At 46.8% G+C, this 24,293-nt stretch overlaps 1 protein-coding gene across 2 annotated transcripts; it reads right to left on the bottom strand.

Annotated features, from left to right (window-relative positions):
* Window positions 1-170: 170 nt before the first annotated feature.
* On the bottom strand, window positions 171-12,223 carry LOC144175700 (uncharacterized). Of its 2 annotated transcripts, none has more exons than XM_077704740.1 (5): window positions 11,638-12,223; window positions 10,404-10,659; window positions 6,108-6,270; window positions 3,860-3,981; window positions 171-390 (listed from the first exon to the last, which is right to left on the bottom strand). In XM_077704740.1, the coding sequence occupies exons 1-4, from the start codon at window positions 11,728-11,730 to the stop codon at window positions 3,885-3,887; spliced, it is 609 nt and encodes a 202-aa protein (XP_077560866.1). In that variant the 5' UTR covers window positions 11,731-12,223; the 3' UTR covers window positions 171-390; window positions 3,860-3,884. The 2 variants fall into 2 exon arrangements, with proteins under 2 accessions (XP_077560866.1, XP_077560874.1); XM_077704748.1 differs by having other exon boundaries at window positions 10,404-10,644.
* Between the last annotated feature and the right edge of the window lie 12,070 nt (window positions 12,224-24,293).

The raw sequence follows: 24,293 nt of genomic DNA, 5'->3' as shown, positions 1-24,293 counted from the left end.
CCTCCACTCCGTAATGTAACAGACCCACCGTGCTGCCCACTATGGCTAGACCGTAATATTACTGGCATTCCGTAGTGCAAAACTAATCTCTCCGTAATATTGATAGATTGGCAATGAGTTTTATTTTTTCAATATGTAGTTCTTGGCATATGCAATAATGAATACAGCTGGTAGTTGTCGAAATGTTTATTTTGGGTGAAATTTACAATATCTATGCAATGTCAAGATTCTGCTGTGTAAGAAATCCAAGAACACCAAGCACTTCTTAGGTGTTGCGAAGGCAGGAGCATTAATAGAGAGTTTTAGCTGTCATGTTGTTGGAGTCTTTCCAAACTTGCTCAAGGTTAGCTGTCATGTTGTTGGAGTCTTTCCAAAGTTGCTCATGGCAGCCTAAAAAGAAGGAAACAAGATATTAAAGCCCCAGGCATCACTTATTTGAGTCGTGAACACCTGGGAATTCAAAAATATGTGCGAAGGTATGCAGCACTATTTCTCAGAGCCTAACACGTACGAAGTCCACTAATTTTTTCGCAGTTGTAAAGGTGTAATTAGCACATCGCATTTAAATCTAGAATGTGTAGGCCATGTCCGAAGTTAGTGCTGCCAATTTACACAAACTTAAGAAAAAAGCTCATTCCAAAGACAGGTTCTACAAGTTCTCCCTCACACCAATCTCCTTGTCAACTGCTGAATCTGCCTATGACAAATGACTGACAAGTCCACAGGGCCTAATTTTGTGGGCTACCAGCGCATTTATCTGTTGAACGTGTGTGTGAACATAGTCAATACTAACCATGAAGGTCAAGGTAAAGATCAACATTTTGAAGGTCAAGATCAACATTCGAACATCAACACTTTGAATGCTGGGGTGGCGTGGAAACACACTGCTGTGTGCCATCCTTTGTAGTTGACACAGCAACCATGAGTGGCGCCTAATGATTCAACCGACCTGGATAGTCTACACTCGTTACAGTGGATCCGGCAACAACGAACTTCCAGTTACAACAGACCACTTGAGTTTGTTTGGTGCCCTTGCATTTTAAGTGGAGTTCACTTCACTCATAATGGACCAGGCTACATAGCACACTGTCGGTTACAACAGACTACATTTTTGGGCAAAAAATAGCAGACTTTCAAGGTGCCAGCCCCAATATGCCTTTTCTTAGTTTATTTCAGTGAAAAAACTGTCTAGCAACAATGTCGGCATAGAACTGTCTAACAACAATGCCGGCATAGAATGGGTCGTGGGTGCAGCCAGGCCAAGCCAGTGTCGGAGGACTTTTTTCGTGCAACCAGCGGCAGGGTAGTCCCTTTCACTGTTGGAATAACTACGCATTATTAACGCTGTCGAACATGGCAAAAAGCAGGCCGACATCGCCATAAGTACGGGCCTGTCCAAGCAGATGGCCTGCTTTTCCATCAAGAACAAGGATGCTACCGAAAAACATGACTCCGGTTAGGTTGAAGAACAGTGGCGCAAAGTGGTGCACACAGAGGTTAAACATACCCTCGTCAGTTAAACCCCATAATGCATTAATCAATTCCCAGGGGTGAGACAACTGAATCACATTTGGGAGCAGTTTTTGAAGCAGCGAAATCTCAATTTTGCAGCAGAAGAACCTTGATTTGGACCAGAAGCACAACATTTATTATGTCACCTTAGGAGCCTAAAAAAAAAAATCAAATTTTTGGGAAATTAGGGGGGGGGGGGAGCAGTGCACTTTCCAATCAGTTCTGAACGTTCTGAACCAATCGGTTCTGAACGTACATAAAACTGAAACCACCTTTCAACAAAGTTTTTTTGTAATAGAGTATCACAAGGTACGAACTGCACTACCTTTTTACAAACCATTTTTAAATTCTATGCATAGATAGCCTGGAGTTCCGTTGAAAATATCGAATTGAAAAACTAAGCAAGCGTAAGGCATTTTTATTATCGTGGGAATGCTGAAATTATTATTTTTAAGTGCGAATGCACTTTATAAGCGACCCCAAACCATCCACTGCCGGCGTCGGCGGCGGCGTCGGCGTCCGCAGTGTGCTCCTCCATATTTAAAAAAGAAACAGCATCCGGCGCCAGGTTTCGATCCGAGGACTTTGCGGCCGCAGCGCGACGCTCTACCGACCAAGCCACGGACACGGCGCTGATATCAGTGTTAGTGACGCGCCTTATATCTTTAACGCATTAAAACTACGTCGTCAGCGGCGTGCGTTGGCGACTCAGCGGCGTTATAGCGGCTTGATAACTGCGTGGTGTACACGTGATACTACAAACCCGATGGAAGAGATGGAAGAGAAGGCGGCGAGGCGGTGGGCTGCGGGGGCCGAGCGCAAGCGCCGCAAGCGGGCCGACAACCGTGCATTCGCACTTTCACATTCTCCCCCTCAGGGAAATGCGGGAGAATTTTTGTAATCTCAGACTCTGCTCTCTGCACAAGTGTAGAGCCACGGCAAAAGTTTCACAAAGCGAGGTGACAGACGTCGCACCCCACCAGCTGTTGAATAGAGAGGTGTCGGTTTGGCGTAGTGGCCATGGGTGCAGCCGGACCAGGCCTCCGTCGGTACCGTGAGGCTCCGTGCAGGAGGCTGGTGCGAAACATTTCAATCCCCAAGGTGCACGTTCACAACGATCGTAATTTGAGTAACGTTGGTATGTTTAGCCACCTGACTTTTTGCATTAAATTTCACTTCAGATAGATGAACCATTATTACTAGCGCGCAATAATAGCCCCTCCTGCTATCGGACACTGCTTGAACATTTTCTAGAGAATCTTTGCGCTACAAAAAATTTGAAATGAGCAAAACTCCTTGTATTGCTTGTGGGGCATGCTGAGAACATATCTGCAGTTGTGGCTCAGACGGGATACACAGCTTAAAGGGACAGACAACCGATTTTTGTCGAGTATATATTCTCTATCCCAAATGAAAGGGCATCACTTAGAGCACCTTGACGAGAAACGGTTGTGCTAATAACGGCGCAGAACTTCTCAAATCGAAATTTTTAGATCTACGAGCCGTATGTGTCCCTCCCAAAAATAATTCTGGCAACCACGGCATAGGGTAGCTCGGCAACATACTTTTGTCTGTATGCGAGATGAAAAACGCTATTTAAAAACTTGTCCCCAGCTAAAAAAGTTTGAATCGCAGGCTTTCCTGTTCCTTTATGTCTGTTTTTAATGCAACGGTCTCTTTTGCACGAATGCGCCATCTGTTGGGATAGACGATAGGTAGAATTTGGCTTTACATTGTAAGGGTGGGAAGTTCGATTCTCCCTGGGCGCAACATTTTTTTTTTAAAGCTGCCATTGCCGTATTTGGAAACTGAAATCAAATATTTTGGCAGAACGAACGCCCCTGACTCAGGCAGAATCGTCAAAGCTCCTTCACTAGGTCTGTTTACTGAACGCTTCCGTTGATTCTGGGCATGGTGGTTCAAGCCACACTGAGAGCACCCCAGTGACGGTGGGCGGCATGTTTAGAAATACATATACAATTTAACCTTGTACAAATACTTGTATTGAAAGGTTTTCAATACTTCAATAAACGTTTCAGCAGTTACAGTAGCTGCTAGGTTTGCAGGTCACGTGACAGGGACACATATCATATTGTAGTGTCAAGTTTCGACACTACGAACCGCCACCCTTCCCATTTCAGGAAGTTTGCTGCCAAATTAAAAGTATTTCCCCCAATTTGTTTAGAAATTGCTTGTGGTTACTGGGCAATATAAAACGCTGGCTTTCATATGAGCTAGACAACATATACGCGACACAAATCAGTTGTCTGTCCCTTTAAGCATGGTGCCCAGGCAGCACTACAAATGAGTGTCCCAAAATGACCTAATGTGCAGGTTTTCTACTTACCACTTCAGAGGATCATTCGGAGGGCCTACGCTAGCTTCATAACCTTTACATTCACGCTGGTTCGTGACTTGCGCTTTCCGTCACATTTGGTGCCGCTCAGAGGATTTATGTTGAAAAGTTGTCTGTAAGATAAACAAGTGAACAATTTTTATTTCAGCCCTATTCCTATGAATTGCAATGATTCTGAATGCAAAAAAAAAAATGGGCAGGTCGTGTCCTTCTGTGCCTGTAGCATTTAAGAGCTAACATTACAAATACGCTTTTGAAAGCGTCATGGTTTAAACAAAAGTAGCATGCCCAATCTGCTTTTCGTGGATTGGTCATACTCCCCATTCTAGTAAAGAGCAAACACAAAACCATCACCTTGTAGCACATGCTACACAGGCGCATACCCCTTTTAACCACAAATATTTGACAAGTGAAATAATGCTTGCAGCATTATTTCACAAATAAATTTTTATAATAGAGGGGTACGTTTGTAGTGAGGTGGGTGGCTGCGTGGGGCTGAGACATAAATCTGGTTTGTATACTGAGTTCATAGCTGTTGAGGAGTTGAGTTGAGCTGCATGCGTATTTCATACTAATGCTTTTAAATGCGCCTTGTTCTTTGAGCAGAAAAGTAAACCTTGTCCTTCTCGACAGCTATGACCTCAGTATACAAACCAGATTATGTCTCAGCCCCACGCAGCCACCCACCTCACTACAAACGTACCGCTCTTTATTACAATTTATTTGTGCCCTTCATTCGCTGACGTCCCAAAACACAATTCAGCGGGAGAATCAAAATGTTGGCTTAAATTGTTTAATTTCTCAGTGAACAAATCCTTGTTTGCTGCTGGACAAGTGCCAGGGGTACTATAAAACTCCCTCAAATAAAACAAACTCGTATTTTGTCTTCATGGCCCTTTTAACACCTTCCAACACCCTGACCAGACTGCTCCGGTCTGACTGCACACAACTGTCTCCACTTTGCTGCTTCTGGGTGAGCCTCTGACCCTTGAACCAACGCCGCCTGTATAAACATTGCCTAACGCGTCGCGTGCTTTTCAATGGGCAGGGTAGGGACGCTTAGTTCAGGCACTAATCCACTATGTGGCACGCGCTGGCGGACATCCCGTTTTATGTCACTGCTCGCGAGTCGCGAACACTGCCCCCACTTCTACGACGTGTGTCTGTCAGCTTGCATGTTGGGTTTCAAAAGCCATTTCGCTCACATGTTAGCTGCGATATGGCGCTAATTCTGGGCCGCACTGGGGATCTCGTTCAACGCGTTGCTCGCTTCATACTTGCTGTATTTTTCCAAAGATAACTGACAAAGGCGGAACTGAAGTAGTGTAAGAACATATTAATTTTTGGGTGGACAAATAGCGAGCAGAAAAACGATATTTTCCGAGGGTACAGCCAATATTTTACTGATATTTTTCTCTCAGGAGGATGTAGGCAAGAAAAATTGCATACACATTTTTTATTCAGGCACTCACTTTTACCATTACTTTCCAAGAATATCACATGCTTGTAAATTTCAGAAGGTTATAGAAAACAAAACGATAAGCAGCTGAGGGCCCGGTCACACTGTCTGGGCACTTCTACAGTACAGTCCTCAATTTTAAAACTGCGTACTGATGCGGAGTGCGAACAGCGGTGACAAAACAACGCCAAAATGCAGAGGGGAGAGAGCGGGGATGCCCCACTCAGAAAATTTCGGGGCCGGTGATCCACGTAGGTAAGCGCGCAAAGCCGGCACCAGCCCGCGGCAGTACAAGTGATTTTGCGCCCGTGGCGCGGTTTTATCAGCAACAGACCAAGACAGACAGTCATGGTGAAAAACAACAAAGCGTAGGAGCGCTGCCTGAGGAACGCTAAACAAACAGCCAACTATTTTGCACAGTTTCCGAGTAGCGGCGCTGGCCGACGGACATGAAAGCACGCAGGAAGGCTACGGAGTGGGAAAGGGTAGGAGAGAGCAGCAGGAGAGTGGCTGTTTGGCCATTTTTCGCTCACGCGTTATGCAATGAATCAATGATTATACAGGCGGCGTTTGCTTGAACACTTAGTGGGTGGTGGCACCGACTCTACCCTAGACTCCGCCACCCACCTTTCCACAAAGCTTCGGGAGAGAGCCTTGGCCAGCTCACCCCTCGAAGATCAGGTACGCTTAATTGGAAGGGGTGTCGATGCAGCCCGAGCTAAAGGCATCCTGGAATGAGGACACCTGTCTAAAGAGTAGGTTAAGCATGATCAAACTCACCTCTGAATGAATTCCAGTGTTGTGGCTACGCTTCCTGGGTACACCATGTTGAATACATAGTAGAGAAGAAATTCCACGCACATCGCTTCTGTGAAGTCCATACCTTCTCCAAACAGCTCTATCTGCTCACACACTACGAAGCATTTCTTCTTAAAGATGCCTCCTGCAATAGTTCATCAGGATATTTATGAGCACAAATGTAAAACAGTATTAGTTTGGTTATTTGATGTTCGAGAAATATTTGCAAGATTCACTAAAGCCATTGTCCGCAATATTGCTATAATATTCAGTGAAGCAGTGGTTTATGCCAAAAATAAGATATCTTCAGAGGTCCCTTATTTCCTACAATAAAATACTAAACTTGGCAAAGTCTCACTAATAAGGGTCGCAACCGGCATAAGCCATTTAATGCTACTATGGGGCAGAGGGTTTTTGTAGTGCACTTGACACTTCACTATACGAAGTCGACCTAGAATGCCAAAACCCACAAAATTGAGGAGCACTACAACATTTCATGGAAACAAGTACATTGAAAAACCTGTTATTGTGCAGTTCATATTAAACCAAGCTGTTATTATGCCTCTTATAGCTTGCATTACCTATAACTGCAATAGCTAGGAGCCTGCAAGTAGACTAAGGAGGACGATGGCACCCACTGCTTTGCTGACTGCTAGTGGCTGACGGGTGGCATCCAGATATATGCCACCTTCAAACAACCACTACCCTAGCAATGAGGTTTACAATACCCGTGTCAACTAAGCGGTGTCCATGTCTGAATGGTCACCACTGCTTAAAGTGGTGTTGAAAAAAAAAAAAAAAACATGCCATTGGGCAAATTGGTAGACACATAAATATGATGACAACGTGAAAAGTTGACAAAGACTTCGCAAAGACGCACAAAGTACTGGCTCTCACTTGTTTGTTGTAAAGATGAAACACGTTCATATATATGGCAATATTACGGCGGTGCCCAGGTTGTACAACCCTTAATGCCAACCATTTAATGCAATCTGCCCTATCCTTCGCCACTATTATAAGAGTACTGACATAAAATTTAAAAGCTGAGCCACTATCTTGAATTCTGCAACCAGACGTTTACATGTTAGTGCAGCTTCCAGTAAAGCAAAAAGCTGCACCCAGAGCTCCTTGATATACAGTATAATCTCGATAAATGGAAATCGCTTAAACGGACTTGCCGCTTCAACGGAACAGTACCCTGTAAGTTGGTTGGTTTCGTGTTCAGATAACATAAAAAAACTCGGCAATCAGAACTAAGATTTCCGCGTCAACGTGTAAATGGAACTAGAAATGGAACTTCTTGTGAAACCCATTGGCATGAGAGTCAGCTTTTTAAGATTCGTTGTTTCATTTATCGCCTTAAATCTCCCCCTCCCCCCCCCCCCACCCTTTTTTTAGTGTTTGTTTCTTCTCTTTTCTGTAAAGCTGTTGGAGGCGTTCCAAAGAACAAATAGTTGCTTGTTTGCACTTACCCATTTGCGTTGTGTGTTTCTTTGTCTCCATCCTTGTATCGTAAGCCTAAGCAGCGCATTAATCTAACCCAAGCGTGATATGAACAACTAGCCCAGAGAAGTGCTTTAATCAGTTTGAAAGCATTGATGGTGGTTGTCGAAAGATATTGTGTGATAAACTGCAACACCGTCTGCGACGAGATGTGCACGGGAAGATATGCAACATGGTAGATGATAAAAATAGATTTAAAACGTAGAGGACCAAGCACACTGCCTTGGACGACACCAAATTAATGGGGGCAAAATAAGTAGAGGTATTAGCAGACGTTAACTTGAAGGGGCATTAAATAGGCTTCCGAAGGTAGTGGTTTCAAATACAAAATTGCTAGACAACATGTTCACGACAACGTATACCAAATATAATACCTCTGCGTAAAGCGAATGCTGCACAAAAGTGCAAGAAAGGTCTTCGCTTCTTTCCTTGTTTACCTGTCAATCCTTGTCGCCATTCTCACACACTCTGATGTAACTTTGCGACTCTGACGCAACCTTCATGGCAAAGCCGGTGCTGAACACTACAGCGTTGGTTTTGGCGGGTTTCCTAAAATCTGCAGTTAATCAGCGTTCCCAGCTGCGGTGGAAATGCGGGTGCATGGTTCGGCGGTTCCGCCGAACGGCACTACAGCACAGCTATCTTTGGAAAAACAAATGTCGATCGTCGCCATCCGTTACACGAGCTTAGCTGAGTTTGTGGATATAGTGCATTGTTTGCAAAGTATGAATAACACCGAAAAACACGGAGAGTCTCTGCAGGTGGAATCGCCGCTACAAGTGTGAGCGTGGCAAGCATCTGCCTGCACGGTCGACAAGGACCCCGCTGTGCAGTGTATACGCGATATGGCATGAACCGCAGCAGTTAAAACTTGTCCCTGCCCGCCAGAGGGGGACTATTGCTGGAAATCAGTTTACAAATGCATGAAAGGGGGAAATAGTGCAGTGAAAGATTGCGCTGGTAATCGTCATCAGCTCAGCTTCGTAAAGTGGTGACTGAATAACTGCGGCGATGCTAAGCCTTTTCTGCGCAAGTTAGAGGGACCTGCTCGCTGCAACAGCGCCACCTGCAAGAAATGCTAGCGAACCGCCAATCGTAGGTGGAAATCTTCAATTACAGTCACCAGCGAACATGTTGTGTTTGGGACCCCCCTATCTGGCCGTCAAACACTCATTTCCCCCATTCTACAACTGACATACCGACGCAACCACGGCAGTGCGAGCGGCCCGCCTGCTTACTGCCCCACTCAGCTCAGCGCAGCCAGCAGTGGGCAGAGCATACACGTCGCCTGCTAAAAAAGAAAAGCGTGACAAGCAGAGTCAATGGCTGTGTGTACCTCGAAACTGTAAGGTCTCTAAGTGGTCTTGTGCATGTCAGTGATGTCATAGCATTCACACCGATTAAGAGGTGCGAGGACAGGGTGAAAGCTCCAGGCCTTATTGCCAACCCTTTTTATGGAACAATAACTTAGCTAATACTTAACACTTTTAAACCATTTTTTGCGGGATGCTGTTCCTTCAGCGCACAGCACGTAAAATCGCTACATTTGGAACCCTGTTTAGGGCCCCTTTAATTCAACAAGGAAGAAAATCCGTGACCCAAATGAGGACATTACGGTGAAGTCTGAGAAGTAGTCTGCGGTGTGTAATGCGATCAAATGCCTTAGAAAAATTGAGATAAACTGCAGGAGTGTGTAAACCTGCGTCAATGGATGAATGTAGACCCTGAAGAATCCCAGAAAGTTGCGTTTTACGAGAGTAACCCTTGTGAGTTACTCTTAACCCCATGCTGATATTCAAATATGATGATGTAATTTTATAAGTACTTAGTGACTTGAGAGAGAATGAAATGTTCCACAACCTTGCATATGGTGCTTGTTAGGAAAATTGGCCTGTAGTTTAATGGTGAAGCACGGTACCCAGATGGAAAGGTTTGTACTACCTCGGCTATCCACCCATCACTGAGAATAGCGCCTGTCGAGAGACTGAAAATAGCGCCATCAGAATTCTACAGTGTGGATTGTACTTTTCAGTACACTGTAAATAATACCAGTAGGATCTGAAGTAGGTGGAATTTTAAGCTTACCTAAAATAGAAAGTAGTTCCACGTCAGTTTGTATGGTTAGTTCTTCAAGCCTTATAGAAAGATTTTATGATGATGATGGTGTTTAGGTTTTAATGGCGCAAGGCAAACTAAGGGCAAAGAGCGCCAAACAAAAGTCGTGTTATGAGAGCGACATGAAAGTAAAAGTAAAACATTTCAGTAAAAATAAACAAAGTAAGACACAACATAATTAAGATGACTGGTGTAAAGGGCCAGGTTGTCAAGATGCATGATAAGAAATGAGATGTAAAAATTTTACGTTGGTAAGAAACTCGAAAACACGTTTGAGTGAAAACATGGGCTTGTCTCCTAAGAAGAAGTGGAATATGTCGTGTGTATAGTTGTTGGAAGTGTTTGCATTGTGTTATGTCAAGTGCCTTGCATTGAATGAGTATGTGGATTACGGATAGGCCCTCTCCACACCCGCTGCATATGTATAGAAACATTTTAAAAGGATTGCCTGGCTTGATTCCATGCGAATGAACCCTTTAAAACAAAGTTCGGTTTCTCTTCCTGCGCCTCCAGATTCTCTTGAATATCCCCACTAACCAATAACATGCTTAAAATGCACAGCACTGCTTCACGAAAATGTTTCCAATAACCAGAGGCTAGAACACTGCTAACAGGTATACATCATGACAATGGAAGTTTGCACAACGTGCAATAACTAACCTGCAAGTACATAATCGATGGGTGCGCTGAATGGCAGCAGTGCCTTTGAAGGGGTGTGCCGAGTGACTTGGTGCCAGGTGACAGACAAAGGAATGGCTTTTCCTGGTGGCGAAGCATACAGAGCACCAAGGGAAGGCCGGCCGCAGCTTAGGTCCAGCAGGTGGTTGGCCAGGGGAGGCCCTGGCAAAGCCTTTAGAACTGGACTGACAGGCAGCCGACCCAGGACAGCCAGCAGCAGCACCTGAAGGTACACGATCTGTGAGTGCACAGACAGTAGTTGAAATACAAGAGAAGGCCACGCAAAGATCAAATGCTTACATCAAGTGGATTTGTAATCGCTTAAGGACATTCACCATCAAGGCAATAATAAGAACATTCCAGCAACATCCAAAGTGAAATTTAGGTCACATTAACGATGTGTTTATTAGACACGCCAGTAATGCGATTGGGGTATTCATGATATATCCAAACCTTACCGCTACGCTAATTTGCATTGAACGCATGCTAGCAGCTTATCTGGGTCCATAGCTTTCAATAGGGACTAGTGTGTGCTTGTTGAGGATCCTCTATTGCATTGCCTAGCTTGTCTTTGCAAGTTCGATTCTCCAATATAAATCGAGTTGAGAGTGCGGGCCTACAGTTTCCTTGTTAGTCTCTGTATGGTCTTCAATTTCGGGATATTAGGATGTTGACACCTTGCTTAACTTTCATCACTAATTTACAACAATGCAGATGCCTCTGATATCGAGCCCCACAGTTCCCGCGAGCTGCTCCAACGGAATCAAGTGCCCGCTTTTTCGCATGTACACTACTTCCAGGGCATCTCCTGTCCACGTTACTTCATCGTATACCGCAGGCATTCACGAATGTGTACTGATCACAGCGTTGTGCCGCTCACGCGAAATTTCGACGGGATCTGCAGTCGCGAAGGCAGATTTTGGTAGACACATAACGCAAAAACGCATAGGTGTTAAAGAACCTCGCGTGATGTGATCATGTCAAATAATTAGCAGCCCTCTACTACAGCGCGAGCGTCGTAGTTAAGGTCTAGCTTACGCGTAATTTGATGCTGACTGCCGCGGAAACCGTGGACAGGTAAATCCAGGTCGCCCAGAAAGTACGCAAGTTCCCTAGGATTTAAGAGAAAATGAGATGGGGGTTTAGTGAACCGCTGACCCATAAACACCAGAACCCGTTCCAAACAAGTACAGATTTATAAAACATGCCTACTTACCCTAGCAGGAACGATGTTTCCTACGTAAAATCCTTCTTCACTGTCGTCTTCACTTTGCGAACACCAATACACTTTGTTCGGAAGCAATGCCATCCACTTTTGACGCGCAGTCTTCTGAGGCGGGCGGCGATGATCGTTCTTCCAGTGCCCATGTTTTCAACACATGCGTAGGTTGGAAGGACTGACATCGCGCAATAAAACTTCTATAAGTTTGATTTCAGCTGGAAATCTGCAGATAAAACTGATGCAAACAGCACAGCACAAACGCGGGATCCTCACAAACACACACACAATGTGAGACATAGTTGCCAGGCTGCAATAGCAGCACCTCTCAGTTTGACGAAAGTCGTGTTAGTACGAGAATATTGGCAATAATCTTTTCGTTTCTGAAAGCTATAACAAGTTTATATCTTCAAATTGAGGTTTTCATACGCAGAAGTACATAGTAATGAAAAACTCTGACACATTTACATTGATGTTAAAGTAGTTTCGATAGTTTTGACGGCCTTTATTCCGGTCAATTCTCAGCGGTTTCTTTTCCTTTTTTAGAGAAAGAGACGGAACAAATCGCCAACGTTGACGTGATTGGAAGCAAGACACAAGCGCTTTCCCTTGTAAAAAAAAAGCTATTAAATTCCTCACGGACAATAAAAAAAAAAAAAAAAATCTTCGCCGAGATTCGAACTTGCGACTATCAAAACGCTAGACGAGTATTCTACCACTGCACTATCCTAGCAAGAGGCTTTAGTGGGCTGAGAATATAGTATAATTACCAAAGTGTCAATGGATATTGTTGTTTGTGTCTTGTTTTGACCGCAGTTTAGACATTTCGGCAGTTATAGCGCTTGCTTCTCTCGCACCGATCTTGCTGACAAGGCCAACTACGCTAGTGTTACAAGCGATTTGCCAAAGCTCCCTTATTTGACCCAACAAAGCTATCTCAGATCATTCCCGATCTCTTCCATGCAAGCGAGGGTAGCCACGAATGAAGTGAAATACGCCGCTAGTTTGGTAACGCTTGTTTGTCACGCACCGATCTTGCAGACAAGCCACATCACGCTAATACGACAATTAATGACAGCAAACCTGTTGTGTAAAACGACTGCTGACAGCAGCGAAAACCTCTGAAGTAGTTAGAGTACGTGGGCATAGCTCAAGGCGCAACATGAGAAAGCAACCGAAGCGACGAACGACGCGAAAACCGTGATGGGTACAGCAAACAGGTACAGTGTGCGGTAGCGACGAGCGAAAAGAATATTACAGGCCGCTCCCAGCGGCCCGTGTGAAAATAGAAGATAGAATCCCTGCCTACACGCCCTAAAATACATCTGCACAGCCGATTGAGTTTGTCGCTAAAGAAAAGCAACCAAGGCTGCAGCAATAAACTGTGCTTGCCTTGGTGTGAGCCAAAGCATGTCTTGACATCGTTGTTTGGTAGGGCGTCTGACTGTTACTTAAAAAAGGAAAAATGCAGTGTGGACAGGCAGCTAGGGCACAAATGTGTACTACGTCTAGCGTCTGTCGATCATGCACTGTTTTGGAGGATACGGCGCAACGTGCGCTGTTATACAGAAACAAATACTTCACAGTGAACAGTTTGGCTGTACATGGTACGTTTCACTGAAAAAAAAAAAAATGCTGAAGCCCCAGCTTGTTATGTGCTTTTATGGATTAAGCATGTCCCATCAGCAGCTGTTTTCAAATACTCTAATTCCTATTGGAGCATTGTAAAGTTTAAACAGGGATTTCTTCAATGCCCCCTCCCCACTCAAAATCCCCCCATCACCCCATGAGGAGAATTTGGACAACCCCCCATAAGCAAAATTCTGGATGAACCCTTGTTTGTGCTCAACTTGTGCATCTTCCAGTAAGATCCTTACAAACATTCCCTGAAGGAACAAGGGGTGTCAATTTCACTGAAAATGATAAATGGTGCTTTTTAGTTTTGGTCGGTTGTCAACATATAACGTCCTCAATAAGCACGCACCGGGGTTGCCCCCAAAACCGGTGCAACGCACAGTGCCAGGTGACGATGTGCACCCGGCATGGAGCGTTGATCGAGGACAAACTGAGCAATTCTACCCAAGCACCATCTCTTAAGCTAAGAAAGCAACGCATAAAAATGTTCACAAGTGGCAATACAGCAGCATAATGTGACACAGCGCTACTAGAAAGTGATATTTATTGAAGGGCAATGATTATGTGTACATTAAACCCGTATCCGTCACACATGCGCAACAATGCACTTTCACCGCTTCAACTAAACAGCTACATACAAGCTGATTCTCATCTTCGTTAAAGCCATGATACGAGTGCCTGTTTCTGTCCACCCTTCCGCTTGATGGTCTAGGCACCGCAGTGACTGTTCATGAAAATTCAATCGAACGAAGCGGATGCAAATCTCCAACTGGCTGGCAATTCATGCAGCCTTCTTTGAAGTACACGAAGTTCATGTCTTCATTTACAATCTCTGGCCGTTGTTGCCTCCGTGCGGAGCCCGTCGCAAGCTATGCCAATAAACTTTTTACTTTTACTCCATCATTGCCCAATGATTTCGTAAGTCATCCTTGTCAGCAACAACATACAGCTCTGTCCACCTTCACACAAGTGCACCGATGCGGCATCACCACCGTCGCTGCAGCAGACGGTGGAGGAAGCCGCTTCTCCAGCGTTGTTCGCAATGTATCTTGTGATTGCACCCCGGAGCCCCGTCGACTCCCTCAGTGTGTGGCGGGGCAGCCAAAAACTGCCCCGCGACGGTGTGGCCCGGTTTATGGAGGACAGATGGTGCACACCGGCGCAGTTGATCAAGGATGAAGAGGCGCACCGGTGCGCCCCGGTGTGACTGGTGCAGTTTATCGAAGATGCTATGGTGCAGTTTATCGAAGACGTGTCATATTTAAATGTCACCTAATAATGCTGTCAGTTCACTTTGCAACAGGGTTGAAGAGCTGTGTGTTTAGATCGCCCAGTCCAATTTAGGGTTATTGAATGGTTGGCTGAACACAGTCGACCAAATAGTCCGAGTACCAGTTCAACCCTTGGGCAGACATAAAAATGCCTGCTGGTGTGTATGTAGGGGGGATATAGGTAACAGATTGAAGAAGCAGAGGGAGAGGGCATGAATCAAAACCTAACACACACACAATATTGACTGAGAAACAAAAAGATGTCAAAAGCACCGAAATTTTGAAGCAAGGCTAACACGGTGGGCAGTAAGCACAGCAACACTCTCAAAATCGTATTGATCCATGATCATATTGATCCAACACTTGATCGTATTGAACCATGACCCATGATGTATCTTTTTGTATCTTTTGCATCTGATGTATCTTTTTTTTGTTCTTGCTGATTTACAGCTGTGTGCAGTATTATATTCTTGCCCCTCCTGCTGAGGCCCTTAAATGGGCCTGCAGTATTCTGTGAATAAGTAAATAAATAAATAAATAAAAGAGATTGTACACAGAAATTACTTTCAAGAGATACGACAGAAAAAAAGAGGTGTGGGGACTCTACGGCGCCATTCACCAGAAATCTGTATGCAGTTGTCAACGGGTACAGCAATACTGCAAAAGAGAACGTGACTCAGAAACACATCCACCTTTCTGTCTAGCCATGCACACCACCGGACCGGGTTGACAAACGCTCTGTGCGAACAAAACTATGAAAATGACTATGACTAAGATATGCAACAGGAAAAAAATAGAATGGGGGGGGGGGGGTTATACCGTGCCATTTACAAGCAGGCTTCGATCTGAGGACTTTGCGGCCGCAGCGCGACGCTCTGCCGACGAAGCCACGGACGCGACGCTGATATCATTGTTAGTAACGCGCCTTATATCTTTAAAGCATTCAAACTACGTCGTCAGCGGCGTGCGTTGGCGACTCAGCGGCGTTATAGCGGCTTCATAACTGCGTGGTGTACACGTGATACTACAAAACCGATGGAAGAGATGGAAGAAAAGGAGGCGGGGCGGTGGGCTGCGGGGGCCGAGCGCAAGCGCCGCAAGCGGGCCGACAACCGTGCATTCGCACTTTCACATTCTCCCCCTCGGGGAAATGCGGGGGAATTTTATTGGACTGCACCACCGAACGCTACCATTGCGCCGAACAATCTGCATACATGGATGCCCACCCTGTCTTACAGCTGCCTTACAGATTTTCTGGCTGATGAAGTGCGATTTCTTAAATAGCGCTTCCGCAGTAAGGTTCCGCGAAGCCCCCACAATAGCTGATCGCCATCAACTCCGCTGTTTTGAGAAAGCGCTCGCAAAAATGTGTGTGACTGGCTGCGACTGCGATTTCGCACTGCATGAATAGTGCTTGCTGTGCTTTGGTTTTAAGCTTTAGGCTAAATACTTCGGACGATATTGATTCCTTAAGAACTAAATTACCTTCCGTAACTCTGCTTCAGCTCCCAAATGACCTTATATTTTCTACAAGTGTGCCGGTCACACACGCATGTGCACTTTTCAGGTCCGGGGCAGCGACGTCGCCGGAGTGTCGTATACGATACAGCGCTCGTGCTGAGCGGTGTGGGCCTCATGGTCCTCACTAAGTTTATTACACTTTAGAAACTAACGAAACAGAGCCGCATTCATTACGGCACGAATGTTGTCGAGGCGAAGTTTTCGCTTCTCGATCGATTCCCGACGATCGACACGACAATACATTTCTTGCAGTTATTAATAAACTGACCTGTTTCTGTTCCGCATCATACAGAGGAAACGCCCGTATTTTGCAAAGCAGAAAAACATTCCGTTTGACGTGTAACGGAGAGAGCATCCGTATACTGAGGGACGGAGCGCACTTCCGTTAAATTACGGATGTTTTCTTTGTTCGGCATCAAACGGAACACGGCTCTGTTTTATTACGGCCATCTGGTCCGTAATTTGTCCGTAAAATTACGGATTGTTTTTACAGTGTGGCGGGAAACCCTCTTATGCTACCTTGGCATCAAGGCTGCCAGAACCGAGGCCCTCGCTAAGCTTTCGCACGATAATAGGGTTTGGAAATGAGGGGCTCGTTAGGAAATACAGAAAGAAATGCCGGCAGTCTACAACGCCGAAGAAGGCAAAGTGGAGTGGTTATACTTTTTTTTACCGTTATTGACGTTACATTTTTTTATTAATTACGTGAGAAAGAAAGAAAGAAAGAAAAACACGCGCCCAGAGTGGGGACCGAACCCACGCCTTTCGATTAGATCTCGAATGCCTTACCAATTCGGCTATCTGGGCGACTGTGTTCTGCTTCACTTTCTGGGGTATTTATATTTACTACAACTGTATCTGACGCTTGAGGGTGGTAGCCAGCGCCACTCAGACTACACGGGGAGAAGGGGACCTTCTTTTTCAACCCCCGGGGCGTGACGCGAACGTCTACAGCCTTTCGGGTCAGAAATGGGAAATGAGGGGCTCGGTGAATTAAGACAGAATAAGGGTTGGCATTCAAGAAAACCTTGGAAAGCAAAGGGGGGAATGCGGTAAGTGATAGAAACAGATGAAGAATTTTTTGAGTCAGAAAGTGGTGAAAAAAATGCCTGCCGGGTGGGATCCGGACCCACGACCTCACGACCTCACAACCTCACTGCAGAGGCTGTCTTCCCGTTAAGATAAGCGCCTAATTAAAAAAAAAAACCTGTCAACTTAATTTTGGTCACACTGTATATAGCGCGTTGTTAGCGTTCGGTTAGATTATACGCTGCTGGATAGCAAACCCTCACTTGAAAAAGTTATTTTATGATCTTCAGCAAAACGTCTTATCACCTAATTGCAGACACTCTAGCGAAAGACTTTGCTCGGCTGTACGGATGATCAAAGCACGTGGGAGGGATGCAAAACACGACGGATTCCAATTGATGTGACAAATCCATGCACTCTTATAGGTTGCCGCGACGCCGCATCGCTGCGTCGTTAGCTCCAGGATTATCTATATCCCGTTTATTGTCACCCCTCATGTTGCCATTTTAGAATCGCTGGAAGGGAAATAAGGAGAGAAAACGCATTCTTCGATTAGAAATTGCTTAGCAATTGAGGCATCTTCGCCGTCGAATAAACGCTGAACGGGCACGCGTGAAGGCCGGAGTTTGGTCAGAAATTAACTTGCCTAATGTCCTCACTGTCTGTGTAAAAAGTTTCCTTGCAGTACCCGTCATTGAAAGACTGTGAAGTTAGTTTTAGAGGGACTCCGCAACACTTACGATAAACGCTTTCACTTTTTCTTCGCGTCTGCAAGCCCTGCGAAAGCTATAGTTATCGCCAGCACGGAGCGGCACTGCGTGATTTGCTCGTCGCACCAGATACGCCTTCCGTTTCTGCTTTGCTTTTGTGACTTTGTTTTTTAAAGTTGTTATCTAAAAGCGTTCATTGCTGCTACTGAAAGAAAACCGACCAACAGTCGCTACATGGCCATAGTGACTAATTCTAGCCGTCGAAGAACGCCAAGACCTGGGAAGAGAGAAAAATCTTTTGAGCAAGTTTTTAAATCTTCTGCCGAGCATAGAGCAGTAATTTTTGGCTCAGGTTGGTGACCACCATACCTACGTAGTGGATGTGTTGTTTGGCTATGTTCTGCAAGCATCTAATATTTCGAAAAAGTTGAAACAAGTGTGGCAGTGTACCTTTAAAGCGCACGTTTTGCTTCACAATGCATGCTTGGCCCCGTTCGTTCAGTCTTAGCGCGTACCCGCTGCGGTGGCTGAGTGGCTAAGGTGTTGTGCTGCCATAGGTCGGCAAACTCACTCATGAGTGCACTCTCGTGAGTGGTGAGTGAGCCTCACCGTCGTTTTGGCCTGGTGAGTGCGAGTGCGAGTGAGTGCGAGCGCCTCTCGTGGTGAGCCCTGTTTACCACTCGCGAGTGCGAGTTCCACTCGCGGCGAGCCGCGCTCAGCACTCGCGAGTGCAAGCGGCACTCGCGGCGAGTGGGACTTGCCAATCGTGACTGCGAGTTCCACTCGCGGCGAGCCCCGTTCAGCACTCGCGAGTGCGAAAGCCACTCGCGGTGAACCCCACTCACCACTCGCGAGTGTGAGTTCCACTCGCGTTGAGCCCCACTCACCACTCGCGAGTGCGAGTTGCACACGCTGTGAGCCCCACTCGCAGCTCGGGAGTGTGAGTTCCACTCGCGGCGAGCCCCGCTCAGAATTCGCGAGTGCGAAAGCCACTCGCGGTGAACCCCACTCACCACTCGCGAGTGCGAGTTCCACTCGCGGCGAGCCGCGCTCAGCACTCGCGAGTGCAAGCGGCACTCGCGGCGAGTGGGACTTGCCAATCGTGACTGCGAGTTCCACTCGCGGCGAGCCCCGTTCAGCACTCGCGAGTGCGAAAGCCACTCGCGGTGAACCCCACTCACCCCTCGCGAGTGTGAGTTCCACTCGCGTTGAGCCCCACTCACCACTCGCGAGTGCGAGTTGCACACGCTGTGAGCCCCACTCGCAGCTCGGGAGTGTGAGTTCCACTCGCGGCGAGCCCCGCTCAGAATTCGCGAGTGCGAAAGCCACTCGCGGTGAACCCCACTCACCACTCGCGAGTGCGAGTTCCACTCGCGGCGAGCCCCGCTCAACACTCATGAGTGGCGAGTGAACCCGCGCATCTTGCGCGATGTATGGGGCGTACCGCGGTGAGCATCACTCGCTGTTGGCATTCGTCGCAGGAGCCGTTTGCTGTGGGGTAATTGCTGCTGGCGATAACCACTCGTACGCAGAGCCACTAGTTAATGGAACGACTGCCTTTAGCTTCGGGAATATGTGGCTACTCCCCTTCATAATTAAGGCACCGTGGAATCAACTCTCCAGTGACCTGCTGATTTAGGAATACGATTTGGATGGACGTCTGACGCCATAATGCACTGATACTCTTACTGTCATGACTCAATGAGGGGCTGTTGCGCGCACTCTCGCCGAATGATGCTCCTGGCTCGCAGCGTTTTGTGTTGGAATTAGTGTCGGTAACGTCGTCGCAACAAAGCGATTGCACTTCACTACCGCTGAGCGCTGCGATGGAGGCATTAGGAAGCACCATGGTCTAGTGCCGTAGTACTTGGTGTACATAATTGGCCGGCTTGCCGCATGCAGCTGCCAATTAGCCGGATTCGTTTGGAAAGGTATCGCAGATTTTCACGGATTCGCGTATCAGGATGGCGAAATGGTTCGGATGGGCGAGTTCAGTGTTGTGGAAGCAGTAGCTTGATTGATTGTGGGGTTCGGCGCCTCGTCGCCGACGCAACGCAGGCGACGAGGCGCGCCGTAGTGGAGGGCTCCAGATTAATTTTGACCACCTTGGAATCTTTAACGTGCGCCGAAATCTCGTACACATGGGCGTTTTTGCTATTCGCCTCCATCATAAAAGCGGCCGCCGTTGCCGGGAATCGAACCCGCGACCTCCTGCTCAGCAGCACAACGTCTTAGCCACTGAGCTACCGCGGCGGGTGAAGCAGTAGCTGATTTTCGAGACCTTGGCGTATTAAACGCATCAGTGTTTGCCATTACTTGATACGGCGGCACTGTGTTATGATACTCGCTTCCACGCGGACTTGGCGTCACACATCCTTCTACGGCAGTTACGGTGCGTGCCTTGAGGAATGTGATTTGCTGCTGTCCGCGTGTTTGACACACCTGAAAACTTCACCGCTGCTGTTTTATTGCAAACTTCACCAAAACATTTACGTTTCGTTATGTTGCGTGAATGTTGCATTGACTCATATGCGCCGATGTGCGTACCTTTCGCATGCAAACGAAGTAAGCTCGCCTTAGCATCACATCACATAGTATTTGTCATAATGACTCGCCGACTTCACCCTTCGTTTAGTTCCCTGTCTCCCTCTGAAGTTCGTATACTGCGTCCAGCTCCGCAGCTCATCCTTCTTCACAGAGTGTAAAGGCACTAATTTTTTTTTATTGTGGTGCAGTCATAAAATGCCGGGAACGTCAGCAGCGTGAAATCTGTTTTGTAATTCCGAAAGCAGGAACCGTATAACAGAGCGTTCGGGCAAGCTTAAAGGCCTTTATGTTTCCTTGTTGGCTCTTACTTTGTTAATTACGCTCTTGCTTCATCTATTCGCAGTTCGCACTTAATGCAGTGCACGACAGCGAGATGCCTCAATAAGAAGCTTCAAGAACACCGCTCCACATGCCAGCAAACAGCCCTTCAGGCAATCTGTGGCTGCACTGGATTTTTTAGAGTGCAGCCCAATCTTTGAAAATTCTTGTTTTGGAAAAATAACAGATCAACCACACGCGAAACTTCGGAAATCTATCACATATGAAGCGAGCAGAGCGCATACGTGAACTCATGCTCAGTTATTCCGCACCTGAAATAGACCTAATTAAACGCAGCTTACAGAGAGTCGACACATGGGAAGAAAAGGCGCCAGGTACGCGAGTTCGGTTCCCGGACCCGACGGCCGCTTTTCTGGTGAAGGCGAAAAGCAAGAACGCCTGTTTTTTCGAGATTTAGGCGCACGTTAAAGACACCCAAGTGGTAAAAATGAATTCGGAGCCCTCCGCTACGGCGCGCCTTATAACCGGCGTAGTTTCGTTGGGTTAAACCATATAATAAATCAAAAGCGTCATGCAGAGTATACACGGCTACTTAAAAATTGAACAAAGGAAAAGTGCCCTTCACAAGCTTTTGATGCTTTGCCGCCTGTCACGTGTGAGTTATAGCGAAAAGTTTTCCCACATTTCCCCTCCCCCCTACCCCCCGCCCCCCCTTCAAGTTGTATCTTGTAACACTTCCGACTTGTTTGGTCTCCAAGGAAAAAAATCACGCCATATCCACGGAATGAATGATGATAAGTGGGGCGAAGCTCGAGAGGTGGAGATCATCGGTAACCGTAACTCTCCCGTGAAAGTTCGCCCATTACATCATTAAGAAAGACGTAAGACTGTGTGCGTACATTGTACAAATCAACTTTTATTTTCGGAGTCAATGCTCCCATGCCCAGACCTGGTGAAAGACCCCGCGCCATCGAGGACTACCCCGCACCTCCACCACAATTTGTCACGTAGGATGGGACACAACGGTAAAGAAAGAACTTTTATTTAGGGCGAACTTGTGCCCGAACAAGACGAGAGGAAACGAGCAAAGGTCCTTGCGTCTCGTTCGATCTCCGAGAACGACTGCCTGCGTTCGTGGCGTGATCTCTTGCGTGATCTCCCCCTCGCAGTGCACGTGCGCTCGCGCCTCCGTTGGCGAACACAGACAAGCTCGCGGTCCCGGTGCCGAGTTTGCGCTGCCGGTTGTAGCCGGTTCTTGCGCGTGCAACGCGGCCCACTTTGCGACATCTCCGAAAGCCTGCGGTGGTCACGTACCACGAGACACAAGGGATGGACAGACCCATGACTTAAGGAGCTTCGCCCCTAATAATGTACTTGTAATAAATCAAATTACAGTAGCGCTCACACTGTCCACTTCGTGTGTCTTAATTTTTTTCACCATGTAACCTAAAGCGCTCTCTACAAAATGGAGGTTAAATTCATTTTTATGTATTGTGGCGCAATAATTGGCCTAGCAAAGTAGTAGACGCCACTGCCCGGAGTCTGCCGTTAAAGCTGAAAGACTTTCGCCATAGAGAAATATTTTTTAGCTGCTGCGCTTCGCAGCTGCATTGCAGTTTTGGGAGGTTACGTGTTACTCCTTTTTCAGCGTGTGCTTTCAACAGTGAGGCTGTTGTTGCTGGCCGTAATGTGTGCGGTGTGCGGCGTCATCAAAAAATTGGCCGCGTATTTGCTTCCTTCGTTGCAAATGTCGTCAAAAGACGACAGTCTTTATCGACTTTTGCCAAGCAAATGCCTCCCTTCGCTTTCCCGCTCACCTCTCATGTTGTTACTCTTGCGTCGCGCTCCTCCCAAGGTAAAGACGCCAAAGGTTTGCTTAAATCATTTTAAATTTTCCGCGTTCCACTGCTCCAAACCGGGTGTCTCGATGCCAACGCTGCCGTACGGCGAAGACGCGTGTGAATCGAGGCGCCCTACTTCAACGTTTATAGAACCGCGTTTCCCTAGTTCACATGCGTTCCAAGCAGAACGTGGAATCTATCTAGTGGAACCTTTCGTAACTCTTGCCACTTTATTTCTTCAAATGCCGCCAGAAGCTATATGGCGCGGGCGACAGCAGGCGACGGCGGAGTGATATTTTTTTCTTAAGTTGATGACGTATTTAATCTCGCCAAAATCAAACATGTACGATTTTTTATAAAGGAACGCTGCAAATATCACTTCTGTATTAATTTCTTGTCTTATATATGCGTAATGTTTTGCTGTTCTTCAACAATATTGACAAGTATGAACATTACACCGGACTTAGACGGGCACATTTAGCTGTGACTATATAAGACTATTGCGCAGGCATTGTTTTACTTTGGCCTGGTGGCTGAATCAAGTCACAGACAGACAGACGGACAGACAGACATACAGACAGACCAAAATTTCTGGGTTTAAGTAGCCCAAGAAAGACTATCGTCTTTAAAAAACTTCGTGATAGTTACTCCGGCTGTTTAGCGAGCGCGCGAGCAAGCGTCTCACGAGGAGCGCCCGGCGTCGCCCTGGCTGGCGCGTGGCGCTCCCAAAAAATGGAATGGAATGGATGACTTTATTACAGGAGGAGGCCAATAGGCCCTGGTGTGGGGCACGGGGAAAAGGGGAGGGGAAGATTGTTCATATAAAGTCTGCACTGCACTGTGAGCGTTCGTTCACTTAGCACGATATGCACAGGTGAAGTTGTGACGAGGGCACTCTACTACGACCATGATTGGGGTATCCAAAAGGAGCCGTTCAGGAGCCACAAGGGGTGTGTTTGGGGGTACATCTAGAGACAGGGTGAACGATCCGCCATCATACTACTTTATAGAGACCTGTTTTGAGACCGAATTCTGTAATCTTCTGTAAAATTTGGGGGTTGTTTCTGACGTGTTGGACATGTTCTTTAGAAGTCGTCGGGCGTACGTGCGTCGTAAGGAACTGGTCGCGGTCAGTCGAGTAAGCTGAACAAGCCCAGATGAGGTGGAAAAGATTCGGTGTATTGTTGCTGCCACAGTAGGGGCACCGAGGACTAGCAAGGTGCCTATGCGTTGTCCATTTGGAGATGACGTCCGGAGTGTAGGCCGAGTCAGCGTAGACTTTATTAGCGAAAATTTCTCCTGTTCTTGGCAGGGACTGCAGAGGAGCAAGAAAACCAGGTGGTGAGGCGTCGGCAAGCTGTTGCCGGCTGAGGTTCTTAATTCGACGGTATTTTTGCTGCCAGTCCATTTCGCATGCCTGTTGGGGCTCAGGTCTTCCTTGGATGGACACGGGAACCATGGGAGGATTGCGTAAACACTCCCGGGCAGCATTATGCGCCGAATGATTTCCGTCCGCTCCATATGTGTGAGCAGGAGTCCAGACCAGGCGTATCTTGAACCCTTCGTGAGTGAGGTCACGAATTTTGTAAAGAATGTTGGTGGCCGTACATAGAATTGGGCGAGAAGGACCTGCTCAGTTCCCGTAGAGCGACATGGGAGTCAGTGATGACACGGAACTTGTTGGTGGTGATAAATGAGGTCGCACTTTGTATGGCCTGAATGGCGCCGAGGATTCCGAAAAGTTCGGCTTCATCAGTGAGACCGTATGTGTTTGTTATATTGCGAGAGCCATTAAGCTGGGGGATGTCAGGGCAGGTCCA

This window comes from Haemaphysalis longicornis, unplaced genomic scaffold, assembly GCF_048455015.1.
Source record: "Haemaphysalis longicornis isolate Haplotype H1 unplaced genomic scaffold, Haemaphysalis longicornis Haplotype H1 scaffold_1, whole genome shotgun sequence".
NCBI lineage: Eukaryota > Metazoa > Arthropoda > Arachnida > Ixodida > Ixodidae > Haemaphysalis > Haemaphysalis longicornis.
Note: the sequence above shows the minus strand (reverse complement) of the source record. Positions and strands in the feature narration are given on the sequence as shown.